This window comes from Pogonomyrmex barbatus, unplaced genomic scaffold, assembly GCF_055798465.1.
Source record: "Pogonomyrmex barbatus isolate J1 unplaced genomic scaffold, ASM5579846v1 scaffold3, whole genome shotgun sequence".
NCBI classification, from domain to species: Eukaryota; Metazoa; Arthropoda; class Insecta; order Hymenoptera; family Formicidae; genus Pogonomyrmex; species Pogonomyrmex barbatus.
Genome location: NW_028297127.1, coordinates 4,868,027 through 4,887,694, shown reverse-complemented (window position 1 = coordinate 4,887,694; position 19,668 = coordinate 4,868,027). Strand labels below are relative to the sequence as shown.

Below are 19,668 nucleotides of genomic sequence, written 5' to 3'. Positions count from 1 at the left end.
TTTCTACGTAAGATTGAAGTAATTTACTTTCAAAGTTATTTATTATATCTTGAGGGAAAATTGATGTTATTAGATAAAAATACTTGTTTCTGCAGTATATTACTTCTATTTTTAATAGTTTTATGAAATTATTAAACTAGAGAAATTTATATAACATTTAATATCAAATAATATGCAAATTTGAATTTTGTTTAATTAATTAAATAAATATCTTTGTTTACATCGAAATACATTCTATATTGTTTATAATGGGATCGTTTTGAATATTTGTTTCTTTTGTATTAACAATTTATATAAGTGTGTATATTTGAATTATAAATAATTTGCATATGTGTGTGAGATTTTTTATTACTAGCAAGGCATCTCCGCAATATCGAGCGGTGAAACCGTTCAACTAAACAGTGAGCGATTCTTTTAAATCGTAAAAATTCCGCCGACAAACGAAATGGGGAAATGAGGAAACCTGCGACGACGACGTCGCAAATTGCAGTTGCAACGAATCCTTCTTAAACAGACGCGACTACGCGCGCAGTCGTGCGCGCGCCCGTAGAATTATTAAATCACGCTCTGTACTGTTACACCCTGTTGTAAGTGATTGGTTCCATCGTGCCCGTGTCGATACACAGCGGGATCATCGTGTGCATCATGGATGCAGATCTCGCGCTCGTGGCCGCCGCGACCGGGATCATTGCATCGCGCCATATTGTCGGCTCCACTGAGTATTGCGACTGTAATCAGTCCCCAGCCTCACGCGCTACACAGAATTTCGAAATACGACAAACAATTCGCATGCATTTGCTTTTTATTTTCTCTCTCTTTCTTCCTCTCTCTCTCTCTCTCTCGATTTTTTTGCATCTGCCTTTTTGTGGTTCCGACGTTTATGACGCTGTGGGCGCGCATTGGTGAAATCGGAAAATGTTGCTGGTCGGCTCGAAGCAACGTTGAATTTTACAAGCGATGTTTATATGTATGGTCAGCGTAGTGTATAAACTGACGTTTTTTTTTTTTTACCAATTTATTTATAAAATAGAACACGGGAGTATGATTGCACGATACGATTTCCTCGTCTTTTCTGTCGTTTCTGAGATTTCTTGAGTATCAAACATGCAGTAATTATTTTCTATAAACTACGATTATTGATTATAGCTTTTGATTTAGCAATGAATATCAGCATTAAAAAATATATTGTACTAATATTAGAAACAAGTATTCATTACGTTATTACGTATATGAAATATTATAAAGAAAGCAGTTTGAATACTTAATTTACTTTTTCAATATTATCTAGGTTTTTGAACATCTATTACAATTACGGTTATAATTTCGCAATATATTTTACTTGAAGATAGACATGATAATATATTTACTAGACATGATAGTAATTTAGACAATTTTGAGACTACAAATGATTTAGAACCATACAGTACTGTCCGAAATAATGGAAGTTTACAATCGTACAAAGCTGGTAGAACTAGTTTAGTCATTACAGTCTAAAGATAGAAGTAACTTAGCATTGAAATGGTCTAATATCGTACAATACAGCCTGAACAAGCAGATACAGCGGTGCGTTTTGCGCAACGTTAGAACAGGATTAAGCTACTAGCATTACGTAAGCGTGTAATATAGGGAAACACGTAACGCGGAAACTTCGGAGCGTAATATGTTCTTACCTGGAGTGGAATATTCTCATTTCAAAATATCTGCATTTGACATGTCGACACGAGTAACGTATACATTTCGCACATATACATATAAACCCGTATACGCCAATATGAAGTTATCGACTGCCGGGGATGAAAAATAGCTAGACTTAACGAGCCTGTCATAGAACGTATAGAAGAAGCAAGTTCCGCCGTACTTTGCTCGTGTATCGGAGTCTGTTCGCGAAGATGACATTAGGAAACGACACTCGGCTCTTTCCACGATAGCTTCTTATCCGAAGTAGGATGTTCACAATGCTTGTACTTGACACACATTACTCTCAGAATCTATCTACTTTCGAGAGTGTATTCTCCGCGCGAGGGGCCGCATATATTGCTGATTCGGGAGGGGTGAATGGGTGTCGTTTCATTGACGAAACCTATCGAGAAATGGTATCGTGACAGGTATCGCGCTTTTCGATGGTGGAAACGTCGACAAACATCAGGGAGTGCTTTACGTGTCGGTGCATCGATGCGCACGCTCGCGTCGCTTGCTGCTCGCGAGAATCGCGCAAATGTTTGCCTCCCCTCTCTCTCTCTCTCTCTCTCTCTCTCTCTCTTTCTCTCTCGTCTCTCTTCTCTCGCAAATCTTCGCGATTGCGGCCGTATAGCAAACGTGTGGCGAAATCGGAAAGACGACGAGGAGACGTGTCGCGTCGTCGCGTGTGCCGTCGCATGTGTCACGTTACCTCGGTGTGACATCTGCCGCGCCGACAGACTCGACTGCAGCGCGGAAAAAGTTTGTTTTTCGTGGCGGCGGAAAGCGGCCAAAAAATTCGCGAGAAGAGGAGAGAGAGAAAAAGGGAGCAAGCGGTCCGCGTCGCGTTCATTTCGTCCAACGATTTTCTTGTTGATTATCCGGCAGCGCATATGGAGAACCTGGCTTCATTTTCCAGTCGGTCAAATACACTCGGAATCGTTCTGTTGTTGTACGAAATTCAAAAACCATGAAAAAAATCACGAGAAAAACGTGAAAACGTTGGTAATTTTATACCGATAAGATTAAAAACACGTTTAGAATAACAATTTTGCTTATCGAACGGAACTACTGAACATTATCAATTTTGATGAACATTGGAGTTTGTGATTGTTAAGTTGGAAATTTATATAAACTTTCTTTTTGGTTCATAGTAATTCTTAATAATTAATTGTTTTTGTTAATAAGGTCTTTGAAAGTAATTTATGAAGAGAGAGAGAGAGAGAGAGAGAGAGAGAGAGAGAGAGAGAGAGAGAGAGAGAATTTGTAAAAATAATATTATAATGAAAGATTTACTTATTTTCTTCTTTTTTCTTTTCTTTTTTATTCTAAAAGTTCGTATTTATAAATTCTTATGTAATGTATTTCTTATGTTTTATACAAAGATACTTATTCAGCAAAATCAATTAACCATTAATTATCAGCGATTTTATGCGAACAAGTTTAGTCGCCGCTTTATTACCATTAATTGCTTTTATAGCCTCTGTTAAATTGAGTTCGAAATATATGTATTTTCTTCGTGGAAAACGAGACGATATATTTCTGCGATAGGAAGCTTCAATTTATGTTTTCCCATGATTCTACTTTCATCTAACCGTAACATCGTAAATATTCATAAATGGGTAGTTTTTAGAACTGTATTTTTAAATTTACGAGTTTTATCGAATAACATCTCCAACTTTTTCTAACATCCCGATGCCTTTAGTATCAGCCGTTAGTGTGTCTTTAGAGGAAGAAACTTGGTAGGCAATATTCTCCGCATTTGCATTCTATCTCATCGCTTTATTGCGCCCTGATAATTTAGATGAGGAGTGGTAAGAGTCATTGATACAAGGGAAGGAAAACGGCGCCGGTGCAGCGTATACCTCTCCCCATTGTTGGTTGATCAATGGGAGAAAAAGAAGAAAAGCCACAGCTACAACGACACGCGGACCGTTTCAATTGAAAAGTTCGGTCCTTATTCGGCAGTCGATTCGCGTTCATGAAACTCCTAGAAAGAGGAAGCGCTCCGCCTCGGCTTACATGGAACGCTGCCAGAGAAAATTAAAGCACTGAGACTGGCGGAAGGTAGTCGCGCAAAATACGAAGCAGTTTATTTATGCGACAGCACAGTTATGACACGCGCTGACCGCGGCAAAGTAAACGAACGTTCTGCCGATACTTTCAACTCGGTAATCGAATACGTATAATCGTCTATGGACGAGAGAGAACCCGACGGAATTTTTCTCAGGCACCTCAGTTTACCTGCCATTGTTTCCCCTCCTATATCAGCGGAAAGCAGAGTTGGAGGAAAGTCTACTTTAGTTGCTCCCGAGGGAAGTAGCGAACGAAATTTGTGACATTTTTGTACGGCCAACTTTTCACGTTCTCTCTTCTTATTTTTCTTCATTTTTCGTATCAAGTCAGTTTGACAGATTTGTCTCGTACAGTCGGCGACGTTGTTATCCGCGCGATGTTTAAATCTCATGAGACTAGTGGAATACACTTTTATTTTACCAGTTGTTTGAACTAATTGTTGTTGCGTGTCGACTTATCTGTGAGAGCGACGTATGTTCGGAATATACGAAGCACGATCGCGCGATGTAAGAATTTAGAAAGGAATGGTAAATGAATATGGCTTGATAGAGCGCACTGTGTCGCTGAGCGAAGGCGCGAAAACTTTTCTTATCCAACGCGAAGTTCCGTAATCATCGGACTTTCCGCCTCACTTTCCGCGACACCTGCCGCAGCCGTATTCACGAGATTGCTTTGTTAGTTATTTGTTGGGAAACTCGGTTCACTGCGACGAATAGGCGTTTAATGAGCTCGTTCCGTCGTAAAATGTTTGTATAACTTCTCGCCGGGTCTCCTTCATCGGTGCGCATCATTATTCGCTTCGCGTTAATCGTTGGAACCTGTTTGTCTTGCAGAAGATTCCACAAAGAATTCATCGGCAATTATTAACGCATTCGGAAAGCTTTCCAGCTTTTGCAAATGTCATTGCCATTAGACAAACGGAAAATTATTAATACATGGGATTATTTGAATAGTTTAGTTACAAAAGTAATCGACAATTAATAATCAATCGACAATTTTGGATTAGATAATCAATCCAATCATTAATTTCTTCATTTATATGCCTGTGCTACAATTTTTTTTTTTTTTTATTTCCGAGCCATCTATAAGATTAACAATAGGGATTGGATTAATCTCTATTGTTAAATACTCTGAAAGTCTTAAAAATCTCTGGCTAAAAGTCTCATAGTGAAATGGAATTTTTTCTACTTTTCTGTATGACATAGTAGGTTTCGGTCCATTTGTTAATAAAAACCGTTTATTTAAATCTGCTACGTCGTACCGAAGGGATTTTTAGGGAAAATTTCATTTGCTGATTTAACCATGAAAATATTTAAAAAAATGTTAAAAAAGTAAGTAAAATACTTTTCCATGAACTTTTTCCTTTTCAAGCGATAATTAAGTTCAAATTCTTTAAAAAGTCTGCGATTAAAAGTAAGGGGGTTCTCAGACGCTCCGTATTTTCTCTCCATCTTGAGAAAACTCTATCGCTTTGTCACGATGAGAGACGGGAGGAAAATGCGCTCATTGTAGAAAAGTAAAGCACCGTGGTACATAGAGAGTAACAATATGATTGCATCAGTCTCTAATATTGCGAATGGACAGAAATAATGATATCGTCTCCTTATTTCTGCTATTTTTTTTCAAACAGAAGCTCTTTGCGTTCATTATCCCAGTGGGATGAGAATCTATTTATTAGATCTGTCACTTGAAACGGGAGAATACGTAACAAAATATGATTATGAGTAGTCGAATCATAGAAGTGCAATACTTACTCGACTCTAAGACTGTGTTGATAGTTTTCATATCTCGATCGATGAAAACTCGTACTTCGAATCCAAGCCTGATTAATGATTCCTTAAGATCTACGGAGTCCTTTGTGGAGCCGTGTCTCGTGGACATGTCTTTGAAGTGAACATTGTTTAGTATAATCGCTACTCCTCGTCTTTTATGCTTCATATTGTATTCTTCTGCAAATAGGTCGACATTGATTTTGATTGGTTTTTCATCGACATCGATTTTGACTTTGTGATCCACTGTGTCTCTGTTAAAAATAAAATAAATTGAAAAGTTATCTAAAACTATTCAGGAGTATTTAAAAGAATTAAGATTAATAGAAAATATTAAAAATATAATTGTAACCAGGTTTATTAGTTAGATGGAACAACATGAAAAAACACATCACACAGCATTTTGGACATGATAATAATGATTTATATATGATTGTATAATAACTGATGCTGAGTCTCTATGATCAAACTCGACAATAATTTTGAAATAATTCTATATTTATATTACAATTTTTTCGAGATTATGATTCGTTCAAGACTCGTTTATTTTTCTCTAACTGGTCGTATTAGCCTAGATCATCTAATATTTGCAAATTTTATATTGAATGTATATCTAGCTCACAAAGGAGAAGATATGCAAATGACAATATATTATATAAACATCAGGCGATCTCGCAAAATTAATCCTGATATTAAAAAATATAAATTTTTTGTTCTTGTTATCGGAGTTTTCCTATGTCGCTCTTCCAACGGTCATAAACACGATTCGAGGTTTCTCGTGAAATTGAATATATCGGTTTTATGCGCCGATAACGAAAACATGCCTACATGATATTATTTAAAGCCGATATAGTAGGATATATTGATATATTCTACTTTAAGTATGAAACATGATAACTGGATACTTTGTTTTATTAATAATACTCGACATTTGAAATTACAATCAAGTTCATGATAACTGTAATATTCCTCGTTCGTTATTTTATTATAGAAAGTAATATTATTTTGAAGTTAAGCTAAAGAGGATGATTAACTTTGTAGTCAATTGCATCGCATTAATTAATGTTGGAAATTACGTTTTATGCTACTATTATCTTTGAATGTTAAAGAATATAAACTTTCCGCGGATAATATTTAGATAATAATGATTTAATATGATTTAGAAATAGCGTAGATAAAGAAATTTACTGCCATATGTTGCATGAGATGCGAGAAACAAATGATTCCATAGTTTCGTCATTAATAATACAACAGAGCTGCGAAATGAAATGAGCGGAGCTCAGTATACTTATTTATATCTCGGTCGGATCTTAATTAAATTTTATTTTCTTCGAAGAGAAAGAATGTTTCATTACGGGAATATTATATTAATATTAACGCTTTTCTTCTCTTGACACTTCTCTGCAAATTAAAATGCTCGATGCCATGACGTCTTTGTTAAGCAAATATCAACACAGCATTAATGAAAGAACTTACGGATGAGAAGAGTGACGCGATAATTGTAGAATATTTTACATAAAAACGAAAAAAAATCAATTGTTAAAGATGATTAGAGTTTCATTCTCGGTGGGCTAATTATCGCAAATTATCTCTTGATGTGCATTCATTTGGAAAGATATCAAACTTCCATTGTTTTTCATATAATTTTTTAGTCTCTTTGTACAAGGAAGAAATCGAAGAAATTCGTGCAAACGCGTACGTCACCCGTACAGTACATTACGGACAAAGAGGAAGCGACAAGTACGCGACATTGCGGACAGAACAAATGCCAGTAGCATTTAGTGCAGCATCTCTCTTTGAACAGTTGCTGTAATTAGGCGGTAGCTAGTTGCAGAAATTCCGACTTGAGGACAGTCGTGGGTAAATGGATGGCCCGGGCGATGCGCCCGGCAAAGGCGAAAGAGGAGGACGACGAGGAGCGAAAAAGGGAGGAATAAAGAAACGGGCGTTTCCGGGAACGTTTTGCCTCTTTGCGGTTGGTCTCGGGAGGGGAAATATCGGAGCATTTCTCTTCTTAAGACGAGACGGACCGCAAAGGAGGACCCTACCCGGAAAAGTGCACCCGGTCTACTTCGTACTTTCCGCTCACGTGCGCTTACGCAGACGGATATCCTATTTAGCCGCGGGACTTGGGCAGCGCGCCGCGGCTTGGGATCATACCGCGGTCAATTTAATTTCAACTTAGATCGAGAACTTCCGCCGCGATTCGACGGCGGTTTTATCGTGCGGGAGCTCCCTCGCCCTCGACTTTTCGCGGCTCTCGCACGTACGCGCGATCTAACTTTCGCGAGTTACCGCGATTACGACTGCTCCGGATCGACCGGGGGTTACGCCAGTCGAAAGTAAATCGTGGGTATTATTGTACCCACGGAATAGGATGCGAAGGCAGAACTGTCTGAGCCCCATTGAACTGAATGGACCGTAAACTTGAGGCATTTAATCCCGCGCAGTTAGGTGCATGCTCGTAAGAGTCCCGGTGAGCTATAGCCAAATATTATACGTAGACGCCATGCTTTAATCTGTATAGAATAATAAACGTATGTAGACGATACGTGTACTAAATTTAATTCTAATAGATTGATATTAAGAGCAAAAAAATTTCAAAATTATTTATGAAGAATCTTTATATGAGAAAAAATAATTTTCTATCTATAGTTGCATACTGAAAATAATCACAGATCAAATTACAAGTAATATAATATCCTTCGATATCTGAGAAGTTTTAATTTTAGATTTTTGTACTATTTTCATTTAGGGAAATAGTTATTATTTCTGAGTATTGATTTAGTCTCTACAAAACAAGAAATTATTTGTTCTTTAAATACATAATCAAGAGATTATTAAATTCTTGGCGTATCGTACATATTATTAATGAAGCCACACACATGGAAATGACAAAGCAATCTATATTTACTAGCAATATTTAATTCGTGAGCGATACAAGCGATACAGACGAATACAGAATTTTTGTCCTAAATTTGCATTTTGCTGATATTTTACCTGATATTTTAAACATGTGTCCTATCGTTCGTAGCATTTCAGTTTTTGTCAAAATGTTTTTGCTTTATTATTGTAAGTTTGATGATCTATAATTTTTTTGTTTTATAATATTGCATTTCATTGTTTTCTCTCTAAAAAACATAATAAAGCACAATAATCTCTTTCTATTCCTTTCTCTTTGTCCTCTTTTTTATTTTTTAAAATTTATAAAATTGATTTTTGCGCTTATGAAACATAGTTGCATTAAAATTCAGCATATTTTTAATTAAATATGCTGTATTAAATATGAAAAGAGCTATATTTTATTTATCATATTATTACATATAGAAATTTAAAGATGTATCACATATTTGCATTGTAGCTTTATGTAATATCGGATGTAATTCCGTGCATGTTGAAAATTCTTGGCATCTTTGAAAAACAGCACGGTATCGATAGTTGGGTTCAAAACCTTCAGACGGAAAAATGAAAGCATAAAATTAAAATGTCAACACAAAAATTATCGCCTGAGCGACTCTTATGAATGGATATACTGACATACATACATGCATTCATGAATATATGGAAATGGTAAATGCACATCCACAAACTTAGTTGTCAAGAACACTCAAAATATAAGGGATGAGGGAGACAGAAAGAGAGAAGGAGGGAAACCGAGATAGGAGGGAAAACACAGAACGGATGTGACAAAACCACTGCGGAGCGCTTACGAACTAGTCATAAACGTGGTGAGCCAGTGGCCATTACGAGACAAATGTTCGTCGTGGGAGAAGTGAGTTACCGCGAACACTGCGGCGTTTACTTTGGGCTCTAAAACATTTTGCGCCTAACGGCCTCTAACTATCCACTATTATGAATATAAATCTACTCCGTCGCGACCTCCCTCCCGCGCACTCCCCTCCCTCCTGTTCGGTATCCGACAATTACACCAACCATGCGTTATGCGCGGCTGCGAGAATAAGCGCATAACGTGCATCGGAACGCCACTGGATTGTTTCCACCTGTGCATAGGAGAGTCTTGATAAAAGAAAAAAAAATAATAATAATGGAATACCGGTTAGATAATTCATTTCTGCGTCCTCAATTGTGTCGCACTTTATGCTATATTATAAATTCGATTCCGTGTAATCGCGATTGAAAATCAAAATATGTCGCTTTAGACGACTTTATCTTGAGACTAGTTCGAAATGTAGAAAGCAATGGAAAGTAAGTTTTTTTAGATCTTTTAATATTGTAGTGAATCATAATAAGAAAATTTTCTTGAAAAATTAATATTTCGATCGAATACATATGTTACTATATGTTACATACGTTATACGAATAAAGAATGTACAGCAATACTTAAATCGAATTAAAATAAAATAAAATAAAATAAAATTATATTTACAATTGAAAATAAAACGAAAGTAATCAAAATGCGTAAACAAAATGCGTAAACACAAAAAAACAAAAAAAAATAGCTTTAAATGTCAACTAATCGTATTTTTTGAGTATTTACTTAATCAATCAATTGCAATTTTATATCTACGTTATAATCAGTGCTGCGATATAGAAAAACAGATAAAGCAATTATCTTCTAAAAGCTTTATTACAGATAATAATTATTACAGATGATATTGATCGTTGAAAACAAAGCAAATACGAATCATATATTTTTGTATGACATTCATCGAACACTTTTTATGACTTTTATTCGGAACAAAAGATATAAAAAGGAAAGTCATTATTATAGAATTTTCATGTCTATGTTAACGATTTTATTTGTCTTACGAATTGTTCAGAATGTAAAACGAATGGATGTTTATCAGTTTCTGTGTGCAATAAAGATTAAAAAGTAAGTCGTAAAGTTAATAGTTGATGCACCTTGTATCCATTTTTAAGAGTGGAAGAGAGAAAAGCAACGGGAAACGTAGGAAGCGTAAAAAACCTCCCATCTATCACGTCAGTCTCACGTCGATTACTCGCAGTACCTCCATATCTCTGCGCTTTATATCGGTCACGACGTGACGAAGTGGTGCTTACTTTGCCTTCCTGAATAACCATCCGTCCGGCACGCTCCGTTGCGACTTGTTCGCCGTTGAAACAGTCTGCTGTTTCTGCTGCGGAGTGCACTTGTCGTCCGCCTGCATGTTTCCCCCTGCCGGTTACGTCCTGACGGTCTCCCGATTTGCGTTTACCGCCGTTTACTGCCGCACTTCGCTCTCACCTGCACACCAAAAGGCACACCTCGCGCGGACCAAATTTATCTTATCGACGTGCTTGGCCGAGGAAACGCCCGATAAAAGCATCACCGATAATGCCCGACGATAATCTACAGCACCTCCGTGTCTATCGAGGGGAGACATTAAAACGACGTGATATCGTTGCACATTGCACACAGATTTCGGAAATTCCTTTATATCGGGCACTCTTCGGCGACAATCGCGTTTCAGACGGATCTTTCAGAGATGAAAATCAAAATCGTTTGTTTTACCATTTGAACTAATGCCAACTATGAAACGTTATTCATTATTCATTATCATATCCAATGTATCGCAGCAAGCAAAAAAGAGATAATTTTGCTGAAACATAATAATCAAGAATTTTAATTTCATATTAAACTGATGGCTGTGTGTATATTTATATAAATGGAGATTTTATATTATTTAAAGGATATTTTATATTATTTTAACTTCAAATTTTGTTACATTACGCGGTATTTCTTAGACTATTATACTTTTTGTCGCTGCAAATAATAATCTTTAATGGTATCTCGAGCGAGCAAGTTCTGCGAAAAATTAAACGTTTTAAGAAGGAAGATATCTTGGTGAAGGTTTCTCTTTTCCTTTTTTCGCGATATTGTGCACTTAAGTAGATTTTCAAGTTTTCACCCTTGTTCTCCGCCGAGTCAATTTCCTCCTTTTCCTTCCTTTGAAATTTTGTGTGTGTTGAGAATATCGGAGTTTGCAATGTGTTCGGCACACGGCTTCTGGTTATTGCGAAACTGCGTTTTGGGGCAGTGAATATTCTACTTTACCGCTACTTGGCGATCGACCGTGTCGTGTGGCCTCGTAGTTAATCCATAACGACATTTGAATTTTCGATGCATGGCTTTTAGTATGATAATTACGAGTGTGCTTTATGGGTGTTCCTTGCGCGAAGGGATATTGGCACTTCTTAACCGGTATTATGGCATTGAAATAGAAACACGCATTTAAGTGATTCAATCGGTATTGAAATAGAAATATGAATTCAAGTGATTCAATCGGCTCCCTACAATATGAAGAGGTATCCAAACAGGTTGATCGTAGTAAAAAATCGACAAAGCGATCGATTAGCGTTTTAAAATGAAAGCTTTCGACGCTATAAGGATTTTATATGCGAGTTTGTTTCTTATAGTGGCAAATCGGGATCGATTATTGCGATAAACATTGATATTCACCAAGAAAAATATAAATGTGGAAATTGTAATAATCTTCGACAAAAAAACTTGAAAAAAGAACATTATTTTCTTTTGTGGAAATAAATAAATATAAGTAAATTGCGTTGTATTACATACAAATTTTGATATTTCTTTTTGCTGTTAATTTTTTTTTATATCAATTGGACTTTTTATTGAAATATCATCGATCTGACGCATCGTTAAGTGGCCGTTTTCATTAATTCTTGCACACTTGTAAAAAACGGCGCGCTTGCAATTTTACTCGCGAATCGCCAGCGGTAATAAAGCACAGCTGTCGTTTTCATCGAAGCTTGAAGCGGATTGAGCCGAGTGAGCCGATGGACGGAAATGTCCATTTGCTCGTTGCAGTGCTTAGCCCTAGAGCGCTGAAAGCGACGTGCGGTTCCTAGACGATGACACTCTTCGATCCACATCCTGTTACCCAACGAAAATCGCCAGTCATGACACATAGAGGTGACGTCCACTTACATCGGAATTTCTCTTTACCTCGGAACTTATCATTCCTCCCTTGACGCTTCTGACGCTCGTAGGACTTGATATATGACGCCCCCTTATTTTCATGACCGCGGTCGTATTAACCGAGAGTAAACAACAAAATTGTGGTTTTATGTCCCCAATTAATATGGAATAAATGGCAACATAATTAAAATTTGCATAAATTCAGATGTGTTATTCCTAAGTATTGAATTTTTTCATAAATGATTGCAAAATATCGTGGAATTTTAATGTTGTTTTAAAAATATATTTTACTAATTATCTGTCTTACAATATAGATCTGGATTATTATTATTCATCCCCGGTTATTCAATGCTTGGATAACAAAAACATTATTTTTCTTAATTGAAATATTTCAAAGATTTTTGTGAGTGTAAGCGATTGAAATTTATTAGCGATTGAGATTATTCATAATTTATATATATATATATATAGATGTTTTATGGATATGAAAAGAAATAAAAAATATGTTACAATTAATTTTTTATGAATTTTATGCGAGCAAAATTTTGCAAAAATCAAAGAATTTACGAGTGAAATAAAGTGCGCTTTTTACATTGTTTCATACGAAATATAATTGACTAGGAAGTACATTTTCCCTGACAAGAATAAAAAATTACAAATTCGTATTAATTGTAATTCAATTACACGAAAATACGCAATTAATTTCTGTTATCTTGTTTCCAGACGTACAATATGGACGCCCAAGTTGGCGAATCGTCGGCATGTGCGACGGCACTGCTCTGCGGAGTTAAAGCCAATTACGAGACTGTTGGTCTGGATTCATCGGCGCGTTTCGAGGACTGTCACTCTAGTTTCGAGGCGCGCGTTCCTTCGCTTATTAATTGGGCCCAGGATCAAGGTGAGTTTCCACTTTCGATGCGACGACATAACATAGTTAATATTTAAGCCACGCAAAAGCGAGAGAAAGTAATTTATTTATAAATATTTTAATCATCGCATGCCTAAGCCTGTATCGATGTCCCGCTGAATCAGTAGCGTTGAAAGTGATAAGATAACGGCCGTTAGGCTTATTTATTAGAGACCAAAGTTCGAATAAAGGGAGCCGATTTGATATCTTAAACAGAAGCCAAAATGACGAACGATCCGATTTATATACATTTCTTAGTATTAATGGAGATTAATCTTTCTAATCGGGTCGTTACTTTTTACCGAATTTCACGGCACGGCATTTACGATCCCGCGATCTCGTCATTATGAGCAAACGTAATTAATCTGCGCATACATCCAATTTGCCGGGGACGGGCGTTAAAACGATTAAACTGCCCAAACACAGCACACGATTAAATGCCCACGTATAAATTGAATTCGCGCTTGCGCGCCCCGCGCCGCACATGCGGCGCAGCGTGCATCGTATTCTTGGCGCGGAGCTTGACCGGAAGCCGATATCTAATTTACGGCTGGCGCTAATTGCACAGGCTAGAGCGATCCTGTTTAATGGAAGATTTCACGTGCTGTTTATTAAATCGCATGCGAGAATATTCTCGACGTGGATACCGAACTTTCGTAGTTTTATACCTTGCAGTTCGAAGTTTATCGGTGTTTATGGCTTTGCGTGCCGTGCACTAATTAATATATTTATTAGGAAACAAATTACAAAATTTGAAAATTTTAGAAACTTAATTATCACATAATCTTGCGTTATATATAGCATATCGATGTAATATCTTAAATTTATTATGATATTCTTTTAAATCACGACTGGCGTTTGGTGATAAATACGCATAGTACAGTTTAATATGATTGTATAATTTTTTGAAAATTAAAAGAATTTTTTGAATGATTTTGATTTCATGTTATACCTCTTGTGATTTTTAAGCTGTGAAATAATAATGGTAAAGTAGATAACCAACCGTGCTTTAAAGCTAACCAAGCTATTATATTAAAATAAAATCTTCTACTATATACCCTGCATAAACTGATATTAAATACGGTAGGAGAATCGGAGTTTCTTTACATCAAAATATCCGCATTTATTGAAGAAACAAATTACCCTTTAGCACGCGATTGCATTAAGGTAGATCAATAGAAATCTCAACTATTGTGCATGAACAATTTACATGAACAATTTACATATACTTAACGAAAGACAATAATCTCAGAGCACCCGCGCAATCAGTCCGTCTGTGATGCCAAATTATTTACAATGGGTATTGTGACATAAGGAAATCCACGTAGACGCGTTGCACGTCAAAGGCGAGCGTGTATTCGAAAGGACCTTGTCGATGGCGGTAGAAAATGCAATTAGAGAAAGGCACGATGTTCACGACAATGTTAGCCAGCGCCGTCAAAGGCGTCGTTGTTACACGACGTTGTCTATGTGCTGGATAAATCGCGCGAGGGCTATAATAGTGTTTTATTACGCCGTTGCTAAAATGGTATCGTAAAGTTAAATCAAAACGTGTATATATATATATATACACACACACACACACACACACACACACTATATGTATATATATAGGTGTGTGTGTGTGTGTGTGTGTGTGTGTGTGTGTGTGTGTGTGTGTGTGTGTGTGTGTGTGTGTGTGTGTGTGTGTGTGTGTGTATGTATGTACGCAGATATGTACGGATATATCGCCGCGGAGGTCTGCTGGGTGTCTGTTGCAGAAGTAATTATCGGCGATACCATTGTAATTGCTTCTACCTCCAAATTGTAAGTTTATGAGTGGGTGTGCTGGCGATGGCGGGGCGAATTAACGTTACACCCTCTCACCGCTTTTGCGCGGTCATTAGTAATCGCTTACGGTTTGCGATGGCCGGTCGCTGCGAGGAACGACGCGTGAATGAATGGCGCGCCACAATGTAATCTGCTCGTAATGTAATTTCTTGCTTCCGTGAGATAGAGCGCAGATGTTCGTGAATCTCTCGCGTCGAAATAAATAATAAACACCGTCGAAACACATGAGCTACGAGTTCTTCAGCGACGCGTATCTCGTTAATTAGTTACCTAATACCGAGAGATCGCCAGTCTTATTTTCAACCTCAGTTTCCCCTGATTAAATACCCTCGTCCACTCGAACTCGCCATTGACTGGTGAGAAATGTTTAATTAAGATCGTACGATCTCTCTACCAATTACTGGGGGTGTAATATCGCGACGTTTGACGGGGTCGGAGATTTTACAGGGCGGGGCCAATTAACGGAGCTTCTTCCTTATTGTGCGGTGTCCCCGACGGAACTCGGCGGCCGCGTATCGTTTCGTACCCGTATCTACGGTAACAAACAGCGGCATTGTGTTTTTGAGTAGTTGACACGTTGCCAGAACCGGCCGGCGCGACCCCGACAATATGTATGCGAATGTACGCGCCGCTGACACGCGCGCCGCTCTGGTGTTATATGTACACGCGGGCATGAAAGGACGAGCTTGCTTTGGTGCGATCATTAAGATGAATAGCCCAGCTGATTAATCGCGCGCCGTTTGCCGTTGACACCCCTGGCTTTCCGTACGGCCGCGCAGCGGCTTTTTGACCCTCTCGGTGGTTTGTCACGTTCTTTAGCGCGTGACGCTGCGATGTGAGGTGATGCACGACGGGGATGGAAATTCGACGTCGAATGAACGAGAAGTGCGGAATTGAAAACAGAAGGGGGCGGAAAAACGATGGCGAGATAGCGGTGATAATAAAGACGATAATTGAGAGTGAACGATATGATGTATCCGTCACTCGAGGAATAATGCATCGTTTTCGTGCAATAAGACGAAATACAAAATAATAAAGTAAACGTTGAAGGAACGGAAAGAAATTAGATAGAGAATTAGGATAGATGAGAAAAGACGGAATTAAAGTATAATTTTGATGTATATATTTCCCTCTTTTGTACGTCTTCTTTTATTTCTTTTGTGATATATATTCATTATATTATACTCATTATATGTATGTCGATATTTTAATTTATTATTACAGATATATCTTTTATGATTATCGCGAGTAAATGTGATACCAATACTCTATTATATAAGTATATCGACACTTTTAAGATAAAGTATTATTGGATATCCAACTCCATAGCGGATCATCACTAGAAGGGTCCATAGCCTGTTAGATATAAATCCGGAGATTCGAAATGTCATTTCCCGATATCGCGATTTTGCTAAGGGATGCGCGCATTAAAGCAGCTTCACTCGCAAAAAGGATAAGTTGCGAGAATAGGAGCCGCTTGTCCTCGAGCCGCAGTGCAACTTACTACGGTCCATTTCGCGCATCTCGAGGGGCGAATCGGGATATCTACTAGTTCTCATCTGGCGTTCCGGAGTTCCTTGAATTATCATCTTGAATCGCGGGTCGTGCACGATCTGCGAAATCGCGCCATCGTTTCGCCCATCGGAAAGCGAGGAACGAATTGGATACGACCGCGAAGGACGATCCTAAAGAATATTTACGTTCGCGAACCGCCGACCCGAGAACATCTTGATGTAGAACGCCTCGTTCCCTCTCGGCGAAATTTATGGGAATGCATAAAAAAAAAATGTTGGCTGAATCTTTTTCGCGTTAAGATCGCGTTTTGGAGTCTCCATATTCTTCGAATAAAAATATTCGAGATCGATTGCGAAAACTTTTTTTGCAAAAATTTGACCGGTACACCAGCTGTTTTTACAACTTTTCAATTTGAAACTTTAGATAACTCGACAGCTAAGCCTCAAATTAAATTTCTCTTAAAGCAAAGTCACTTAACGAAGGAACAAAGTTCTATCATATTCTCGCGCTAGAAAAGCACTACTTGCCAAAATAATTTAATCTCCGAAGCAAGACATATAATTAAATATCTCTTTAATGACTTTAATGTTTTTGTAATAAGGTGTTTTTATAATTTTTATCGTCATCTTAATTATTTTAAGAAACTGAAAAGAAGAATGGATAACTCTTGTAAATGTTTTAATCTTTATATAATGCAGTATATAATGATAATATAACACATGTAATTAATTAATAATTCTTAGTTAAATTTTAGTCGTTATATTAGTTTTATATAATAATGCAATTTTTTAAATATTTTCTTCTAATTTAATTAGAGTTCGTAATAAATGCTTTTTTTTTAAATAGAAGTCTATATCGCATTCTGGTATATCCGCCGTAGATTACATTAGTCCATTTTTACGCGAAGTGTAATCGTGACCTCGTTCTTTTTTCAAATTAGATTTTGTAACATTGCGGTAGAATAGAATTCTAATCTTTTGAATTAGTATCGACAATTTTACTCTCCGGCTCGTGAATTAAGCGAAATCACGCAATGATAATTTCTAGTAGAGATATGGAGATCAAAGATCGGTCCCTCGGCGGATCTTTAATGAAGAACCACACATCGACACACTCAGGTCGATTAGCATCGAATCACCCGCGCTAAAGCCACTCCCGTAATTACTAACCCCGGTAGAGAGCTGCACACACATTGCACAAACTCTGCGTGCCAACTTAATTCCTTAGCCCGTTCGCGCTAAGCGAAACCTCCGAGACGGTTGCCAAGATTATTGCGAACACTCATGTAATTAAAATGCGATCTCGTGAGTCGGTACGTTGTATATACAGCACGTTACAATTGTGATCTTGGACCGAGGACCGAGGATTTAAACCTTTAAATATATATTCAAGTTCGGATGTTGTAAGTATGAAATACATTTGTGTGAATGCCAAGAGAATAATTAAAAATATCAGTTTTGATAAAAAATATTTTATATTCAGTCATATCTCTTTCTTTTGAAAATGAAATTACACTTGGAATTCTGTATAAAGGTAAATTTCAAGCTTTAATAAAGAGGCAGAGAGAGGGAGAGGGAGAAAGAGAGAGGATTTATCTTCAGTACTGGGAAACAATGAGAGTATTAGTGGTTTTGGTAAGTATGTGGGAATCATTGTATTCGGAGATAGTTCAGACCGCAATAGAACGTTAAGTATTTTTTAGAAGAGACGTTAATTCCAGAATCTTGAAAGATTTAAGTCTTCATGAAGTATTTACACCTGAGAGCAGGTAGTTTAGCGTAACCGCATCGCGGCAATACGGCCGTACAATACGGCCGATTCGAGATTCCTCTGAATAATACATCGGCCGACCTCGCCATAATAATCCCCGTACGGCCACGGCTCCTATTCTCGGCTCAGTTCGACATTCTAAAATCCACTTCGCCCCCAATGAAGTATAAATCGTATTGATTCGCCTCGGGGGTCGTTACTCGGGGAATTTGTCTTCTGGGTCTACGTCAGTGGCGGTGCACGTTTGGCCCGCTTAAACGCGATAAAGTCGGACGCGGATACGAACGACCACGAGGATCCGAAAGGGTGATTTACGAAAGCACGTATGCAACGGAAACTTTGCCACAGAGAACAAGAAGGGGGAGAGAGGGGAGGAGGGGGGGGGAGAGAAAAGAGACAGATGGAGGGAAGGAGAAAAATTCACCGCGAGAAGGCAATAATTCGATTTTTCTGATCGTAGGTAAATCGACGGGGCTGGTTACAACCACCAGAGTTACACACGCGACACCGGCGGCTCTTTATGCACACGCGGCCAGCCGTTACTGGGAGGATGATGGCAAAGTACCACCTGCTGCACGTCCCTCTTGCAAAGACATCGCGCGTCAGCTGCTCGAGGACGAGCCTGGCTGTAACATCACTGTACGTAATAATATCCTCGGCGTTCGTGTGTGGCGAGAATATTCTGTACTTTTTGTACCCCCAGATTTCGATGGCTATATTTCTCTGGGTGTGATTAGCAAGCTTCCATACTCGCGAGAAGCAAAAGAGATACCGAAATATGATTTTAATTTCTGCATCTTGGTAATCTTGTTTTGCGATTTTGACTTCCAATCGCGATTTTGAATTAAACTAAATTATTTCAAAGCGAGTTTTACAAGATTTTGAAATGACTACGAGTTTGTCTCGATATTTCAATATCCCAATTAAACTTAATTGATATCATTCTTGCTTTGAGCTCTTTGTAAAGCGATAAAATTTCCACAAGTGAATATTTTGAGTGCGAACATTGGGCGACAGGATTATTTACAAACATTTTATGTGAGTGCAACTCCCGCTATGTTGCAATGAAATATAAAAATGAAATATTTAAATGTTTTATTGCCCGTCCAAGTTCCGCGACACGCTGAAAGGTGCAGATGATCGAAGATGTAAAGCCTGTCCGATACGATTACATTCACCAGTTGACGTATGGAGGTTTTCACAGTTATGATTCGTTCCTGCAT

General features: G+C 37.8%; 2 protein-coding genes across 12 annotated transcripts in view; one reads left to right on the top strand and one right to left on the bottom strand.

Moving 5' to 3' along the window:
- The window catches only part of LOC105423311 (alkaline phosphatase), a 180,383-nt gene that overhangs the window by 100,479 nt on the left and 60,236 nt on the right, over positions 1–19,668 (top strand). For all 8 annotated transcript variants that reach the window (XR_016139896.1, XR_016139898.1, XR_016139895.1 and 5 more), the window contains 2 exons: positions 13,147–13,321; positions 18,906–19,084. Coding sequence is in view for 3 of the 8 variants with exons in the window: in XM_089079812.1 (XP_088935938.1) it covers positions 13,147–13,321; positions 18,906–19,084 (354 nt within the window). In the remaining 5 variants the exon portion in view is untranslated. The remainder of the gene's footprint in view (positions 1–13,146; positions 13,322–18,905; positions 19,085–19,668) is intronic.
- Positions 1–19,668, bottom strand: part of LOC105423294 (caspase-1) — a 53,209-nt gene that overhangs the window by 30,688 nt on the left and 2,853 nt on the right. For 2 of the 4 annotated variants that reach the window (XM_011632990.3, XM_011632988.3), the window contains exons 1-2: positions 10,545–10,703; positions 5,508–5,776 (exon numbers count right to left, since the gene is read on the bottom strand). In XM_011632990.3, coding sequence (XP_011631292.2) covers positions 5,508–5,776; positions 10,545–10,651 — 376 coding nt within the window. In that variant the 5' untranslated portion in view covers positions 10,652–10,703. Of the gene's footprint in view, positions 1–5,507; positions 5,777–10,385; positions 10,492–10,544; positions 10,704–19,668 lie in introns of those variants that run through there. The other 2 variants (XM_011632989.3, XM_089079815.1) reach the window with 2 other exon arrangements.